Source organism: Charadrius vociferus, unplaced genomic scaffold, assembly GCF_000708025.1.
Source record: "Charadrius vociferus isolate BGI_N301 unplaced genomic scaffold, ASM70802v2 scaffold15, whole genome shotgun sequence".
Classification (NCBI taxonomy): domain Eukaryota; kingdom Metazoa; phylum Chordata; class Aves; order Charadriiformes; family Charadriidae; genus Charadrius; species Charadrius vociferus.
This window is the reverse complement of record NW_009650064.1, coordinates 10389572-10397157: the sequence shown is the minus strand read 5'-3', so window position 1 is coordinate 10397157 and position 7586 is coordinate 10389572. Positions and strand designations below refer to the sequence as shown.

Here is a 7586-nt window from a genome sequence, read left to right as displayed (position 1 = left end):
TGCAGCTAGCCAAATTCCGCAGCCTCCTGAGCACTGCTGAGGATGAGGTCGCCTGCTGCTTGCTGAGAAACTACCGGCCTCCCCAGCCTTTAAAGGGACGAGAAGTCAGAAGGAATTAAAAGAGTAAAGCCAGAGTAGTCTTCCTCTGAAACCAAAGGCTGAATGAATTTTAATAGTTAATATACTTTGTGATTTTTAATATTCTTTTTGTGAGTTGTTATAACAAATAGGTGTTGTTTTATTATTGGTTACTATGCAGTCATTTCTTACAGACAAGTATGTCCTGAGTTGTTGCAGGTTCATCGATGTTAACAGGTCTGACTGTGTTTGAGTGCGTTGGTTTGGGATCATTGTGGCGTTAGCGTTGCATGCACAGAGGGCAGTGCTAATTGTAGGGGTCAGATGTGATGAAGGAGTTGTCCAGAACTTGCCACTAAATTACTGAACAGGATCCCTGATATTAATGGCAGTAAAGGATGTCCTGAGATTATTCTGCTGGTCTCTAATGTAACATTTAGCTTCTATATAAGACTTCACACTGTAATTCTTAAGAAAAAAATATTTCAAGGCTGATATAATTTTGTTGCTGACTGCTGCAACGCCATGCTTACCTTCCGACAAAAAGCAGCAATGACTAACAGCATTTAAGTAAAACAGCTATTTATATGATCCTGTTGTTCTGACTGCTTCGTAGCACTGATGATGTACTGATTGCATTTTTTTTTAAAAGCAAATAGTAAGGATTTTGTATATTGTGGTGTCATGTCAGATGGATTAGGTATTCCTGAATTCCACCAGCTATACTGATGAAACTGTCCTGAAACCTGAAAACTGCGAGGTGGAAGGGCATAGAGGGAACTGTTCGTTCACGCCTAAACTCAGTCTGTTGCATTTGCTGAACAATAAGGGACTGTAATGCTGTATCCATGTAGCATCAGACTCCTACCACTTAAAATCACGAGGCAGGAGTAGCTCTTGCTACAGACTTTCATACTAGACACATGGCATGTTGCAGTGTGAGACATATGTCGACTACCTCACATCTTGCAGTGGAGCATGGCATTACTCAGGTATGTAATGTCTCCTAGGTACTGGCTGAATTTCTGCTGTCATAGCTGAACTTGGGTAGTTGCACTTACATTCCAAGCCCAAAGATAGCATTTAGAGCAAGCCAAAGAAATCAGAATCAAGTCAATATCTAATAAAAGATCAGCCCTCAATAGCAATATGTTTAAATGTCTGTCTTCATTAATTGACTTGAGTCTGTGTTTCTCTCCAGAGCTTTTGTTATCTGAATATGATTGTTGGTTTTATGCCAAATTTATTTTTACTATTTTTAATGAACTTGCCATAGACTGTAGCTTAGTATAGGAGTAGATTTACCCTCAGACTCTGAGAACTACAAGTGAAAACCAATGATACCTGAAAGAGGCAGCTGGAGGTTTCATGGGCAGTGACTACCACCAGTCTCTGTAGTACTTCTGACCAGACTCGTCTTCCATGACAGCTCTCCATGAATTTGCTTTTTCATAGGTTTTATAGACTGTGCCTCTTGCTTCAACAGATCTTTTGTTCTTAGGTGAACAAATATGAGGGAAATAACAAACAGGATTAACTTTATATACCTTCTTATAACTGAATAAATTAGACATAGAGACATATATATTTTAGCTTAGTTTAAGATAGGTGGATTTTTTTGTTTTCTCCTCCCCAGAATATAGCTACTATTGCTGCAAGGCCTCCCAATGCCTTCTGAATGTTTTCTGAAGGAAAGAACACAAATAGACCGTGGAAGAAATAAAAGACATTTGGCAGCAGCAGCAGGTACAAGTATTAACCAAAGGGGAAAAACCTGCAGGCACTTTTTGTTTTCTGGCATAGGGAGAAGAATGCAGCTGGAAAGGCCTCAGGTTGGTTCTTTCTGAACAGGGACGTCTGGAAAGTGCGCATGGAGAGAGCGAGAGTGTGCTGCGTGTTTTAACACCCTTTTTTCGACTTAATGTTGGATCTGATATGTTTCTCTGTCATGGGAGTAGCTGCAGAACATGAATAAAATGTTTACAAATTGCACAAAGGTTATAAACGTTTGTTTGCCTGAGAAGAGAAGGTAATAAGACTATGGCTTCATATCAGAGACAAAAGTTTTACATATTTTTTACATATTGAAAACAGTAAAATTGATCAAGTGCTTTGATATTTATAAGGATTTTATCAAAATAAAAAATGGATTTTATTAATGTGTCTTGTATTTTCTATTGAAGAGATTCAAGTTTTACAGAGGAGGCTGCAGTTTTACAACTAGTGCCTGCAGCTCTAGTTTTGGAAAAAATAGTCACCCCTCATTTGAAGTCTGTCTTTGGGCAGTGTAGTATTACACATCTTTTTTACATTCCAAGTAAAATGCCTTTGGCAGTGGTAAGACATGCAATCAATTGTACATAAAGTTTCTGAAGTTTTTAAAGCACTTTTTTGAACTATTGACTATTTATATAGAGTTATGCAAAGAAATTTTAGAAGAAGACATCATTCACAGTAGTTCTAATGCGGAGATGCTGTGTTCGCATTAAATTGACCTAACATTGTACTCCATCTGGGCAGAAAGCTAGTGGTGGCATTACCAGAGATGCTCAGTTGCCTGAAATCCTTTGGGAAAAGCTTCCTGGATTATTTCTCTGCTGTAACTGTAAGGTGAGAGCATGGACCCAGTCTTAGCACTGAGCACTTGGTTGCATCCTCAGTCACTAATTTACTCTATGCCCAAGCTGCACTGAAGCTCAGCCAGACTACATGACACACTCTCAGGGAATCAAATCTCAAGTGTGGGCTCTGTGCTATATTAACGTGACTTTAAAGCAGACAAGGCTAAAATATATCCTCACCCTGCGAGCTGCAGGTCTCTCTGATCAACTCTTTACCCTCTGACACCCTCAGAGCCTTTATACTAAGAAGAATGAAATGCTCAATGACCACAAAACGTATAGGGTATTTGCTGAAAATAGTAGCTGTGAAGAATTGTACATGGCTGGATAGTTGGTCACCCATAAACTTATTCTCAGAATTAAATAAACTGCAACAGAGCCCTGGGGTCAGCTCTGCTGTTTTTGGCGCAGGAGGGAAGCAATGCGCTCTGCTGTGTTTATAGCCTTCGCCAGTCATGCTCATGATGTCTTTCATGTTGCAAAGACAGAGTTTAACATCAGCCTGGGAAATTTCTTTATGTCAAAGAAAAAACCGGGGAAGTAGCTGCCTTTCCTTCTGGAGAATGGTGGGCTGAAGATCAGGCAGATGTCTGTTTGCTGCCATACACCCTTTGTCTATGTACCTGTGCTTTCTCTGCCCCTGTAGAGATTTGTCTCTCTGTTGCTTCAGCAAACAGGATTTTGCTGGCCTTCCAGACATGAACTGGGACCTAAAAGAATTTAAGGGCTCAGTTCCAGGAAAAAATCCTAAGTCTTCTAAATACTCAATTTTAAAATAACCTAACTGAAAAAGTGGAATATGGCATATATATAAAGTAACATAATAGAAAGAAATATGTAATACGATTTTTATAAACTTAATGGAAAGGAAATTTGGGATTTAGATTCTTGTATCTTTAGGTAAGCTAGGAGCAGATTGCTAGAGAGAAATCTTGCCTAGCCTTAAGAGGTTAAAAGGTGCAAATAATTGAGACGCTTACAACACCGGCAGCCTCAGCATGAAGGTACGAATGCCAAAGGAATGCTGTTCTAGAGATGTTTTTTTTTTCTTTTATTATCTATTAACTACTATAAAAAAGCATTGTGACAATCTCCCTTATCACTCTGCTGCTAGATAGACTACATCTAACTTCTGGCCTAACTGTTATATTTTATAGTTCCCCTCACAATGTGATCTTGCTTTGTGGTTTTAGCTGTAAAGAGTTTGTTCCATTTTTGGTTTTAATTACCGTTTCTTGCTTATGCTCATTTTTCTTTGATTCTTCTTCCATGGCATCTCTTTAGGACTTATGATAGAAACCTTAACTTAGAAAGCATCCTACAAAAATCTAGCAGCGTTATATTTCCACCAGTGTTCTGCACATATAGACAGCCTGTTTGTTTTTCGTATTAAGTCTTGTCATTGTTTGTTCGTACAGATCTAGCCTAATAGAGATTTGTTCCATGGCTTAATCTCTTAGATACTGTTATTTCCATATCTTTTATTCATTAATTGCTTACTCTATGGACAGATAGCCTTTTCTGGATGTCTGCTGTCTTCATTAGACAGGACATAACACTGAAGTGCTTAAACAAAAATATTTCTAAAATAAAGTTTTGTTTCCTATTTCTGTCAGCCTCTCTGTCATTCATGCCAAGTACAAGTTTTCACTGTGGTGAAACATTTGCACGTGTGACCTGTGTTGGCTTCTCGTGCAGCACAGTTTGGGGACAGAGGATGTCTCTGACAGGAAAGTACTGGATTGTCCTCTGAAAACAAAGATTCTCTGCCTTCACTTAACAAAACTGATGTGCTTCACCATCAGTTCCTGTGTCACTTCTATTTTATCAAATTTCACCCACATACTTGGGTACATAACTTTGAATAATTTGTAGATGGTCCTGACAGTTTCGTTTTTCAGATGTAAATCATACGGGTTGCATGCAACAGATAGATGAAATGCATTTTTTGTGAAGATCTGATTTAATTTTTTTCTGTGTCTCTCATTTGAAAATATTTTGAATAAAGCATCAGCTGTTTAAATGTCAACATTTTGCTTCCAATCCTTCTCTTTTCTACAGTTGCATGAACACCAGACAGATATGTGCTCAATAAAATAATTTAAAAAAAAACCCAACCAAACAAACAGAACTTTGGTGTGTTTGAGGAAAACAATTAACCCAGTCATCATTGGTGTTTTTTACAGAGTCTGTTCTTGATTTCTGTTTTCCCTTTGTCCTGTTTAAACTCCAGCTTCCTATGTAGTTTGTGATTTCATAAATAAACAGTTTACCTGGAAATCATTAAAGATCTCAGTATCCAAACTTATATTCCAAAATTGTTTTTAAGTGCTCATGGTTATGTAGAAAGTACAGGTACCTGTGTGTCAATAGCTGAAAGAATGCTGCATCCCCATGTCTGCAGATGGCAGCAGCAATCCAAAAATTATTTGAATAGTATTCGCTACCTATTTCATTGCAAATACAGTTATAAATAAGAGCAATATCTTACTGTTGTATGAAACTAAAGAATACAAGAGTCATGGTACCATGTTATTCAACAACATAGTATTTTTGAAGTCTGTTAAAACTGTCTGTGGAGACTAGCCAAAGAACTTCCAGCCTGTTGGCCCAATGCCCAAAAGACACCCTGAATCTCTCAAAACAGTTTAGCTCATCTTCATGGCTGGTTCAGGGAACCTTTATCAGAAGAAAAAAGCCCGAAGCAAAGCCCAGAACCAAGCCCTTCACAAACGTCTGCTGCAGCAAACGTGTTTGACTGGATTAGTTTTGAACTGTCCAATACATAGCAATAACCATATGTGGCAAAATCAAAGCAAACCACTATTTATTAATTAACATTATTTGAGTAACTGTAACATGGTGTCTAGTGTTTTCAGCAGATATCCTGAGCAAATCCTCGAAATATTCCCCTCCGTTCTCACAGTCTGATGGTGTTAATGCAATGACTGTTCCTACGTATTGTTCCTAAAATGTTTAGCAACTCGATTATCAATATATACACAATATACTATATACATGTTATATGTGAGTAAATATACACACATACACCATAGAATATACAGGAAGAGATGGAGGGTGACTCTAGAGCACAGTAGATTCTGTTGAGTACTATGGAATTGAGCTGACACCGGACTCCACCAGCTTCCTGAAGTCTGCAGACAAGGTCCTGTGCCCAGAGAGGCTTCAGTTTTGGTGTGTGGTTGGTGTCAGTGGTAGCTACGTTCAATATGTAGGTATGTGGGAATGCTAAATATATGACGTTGAGACGATGCTACGTCAACAGAAGCTGTGTCTCCTGGATGCTGGAGATGCCCATCACTCTTACATGCGCTGGCAAACAGTGCTGTTCTGTTTTGACATATACTCTGGAGATAGATGGATGACTGATTGAGGACATTTGAAAAGACGATAACAGGCTAAACTATATTCAATAAACAAACGTTGAACTGAATGAACTCAGTGGTGAGATGTGAAGAAAATGAAGAAAAATGCCAAAGGTAGGAGCATGAACACCAAAAAAAAACCCTAATAGAAAATGAGGTCTTTCACATATGGCTTTTGCCAGTAGATGTCACTGTAAATAAGCCAATGGTCTGGGTGTCACCTTCACACTCAGACAACAGCCCGAGTAACATGCACAGTGTCCTGAAATGTCAGCCCGTGGAAGAAGAGTATGTAATATAACTTATGTAGTAAGAATATGCTGTTGATTGTGACTTACTCTCTTTCTTAAAAGTGAAACAAGGATTATGTAAAAAAGGATTATTTTCAGATACATAACAAAAGACATTCAGATTTAAAAGATCATGTTTTGGTGAATCTGTGCAATCTGGTGCTCACTGTTTTCTGTAAGCAGTTACCATCACATAGTTCCACACATGCCTAAAACCCGCATGCCGGAAACAACCACTATAGGAGCAAGGTATGTTTTTCTGTGTTTTCTTCTAGCTGCAAGTTTCCCTGGGCAATAAAATTAGTTTTTAAGTCATTTGTATACAGGGAGCCTGGACTGTGCATGGCCATGTCAGCACTACCAAGCAGGCTCTGTAGGTCCAGCACGTTCTGGCTCAGCTGGACTTCCCTGAGCAGATGGAAATCCGCTGGGCAGAGCACGGGCAGCAAGTCAGACTGTGCCAGAGCCCGAAACTCTGGAAGCAAGCTCCGTGCAAGGACACGTTCATATACGCAGTAAATACAACTGAGCATAGGTGATCATTATTGAGCAGGTTTTTTGCAAAGGGAACAGTAAAGATTCATATAGAAAACCCGACTAGCTATTTGAAACCAGTTTCTGTTTCAGTTTCCTGACAGATTCAGGTGAAGAGTGGTACTCACTTCAGCCATGGCACCTGACTTTCACCAGGAGGTTCCAGAAAAGGTTTGCCTACCTATCTCTCTCATTGATGACATATCTAAATATCACTGCTAGGACCCAAGGCAGGTTTCTTGGTTCCCACAAGCACACTGCAAACATGCAATTAACTGGAAATAAATCTGTGTGATTACAGAAAGAGTTGTAATTGTGGACAGGACATTGCATTACTAAAATGTTCTTTTCCAGCTTCCTTTTTTTTCTTTTTTAAGTTATTGGATAACTGTCATTTTCAGTGATCTGGATTCCACCCTCTGTGTCAGTGTACAGAGAGTATATACAACTTACACTGTCCCCACCTCTGGCTTATGGCAATCGGGAAGTAATCTAGTAATCTAGCCCTGCAACGTGGCCATCTCATAGCGCAGTGGGAACACCCAGGATATCAGAGCAGAACAGCACTCGGGTATACACACTGCCTAGGTGTGATATTGCTTAAATAATACTGAAGTCTCATGATTGTGCTTCACTTTTCCCTAATGACTGGCATGGGTGTGTTGCATCACGACAGC

At 39.2% G+C, this 7586-nt stretch overlaps 1 protein-coding gene across 1 annotated transcript in view; it reads left to right on the top strand.

The window, feature by feature from the left end:
* The window catches only part of CA13 (carbonic anhydrase XIII), a 15361-nt gene extending 15242 nt beyond the window's left edge, over window positions 1–119 (top strand). The window contains exon 7 of the mRNA XM_009891949.1: window positions 6–119. Coding sequence (XP_009890251.1) covers window positions 6–119 — 114 coding nt within the window. The remainder of the gene's footprint in view (window positions 1–5) is intronic.
* Window positions 120–7586: the final 7467 nt, after the last annotated feature.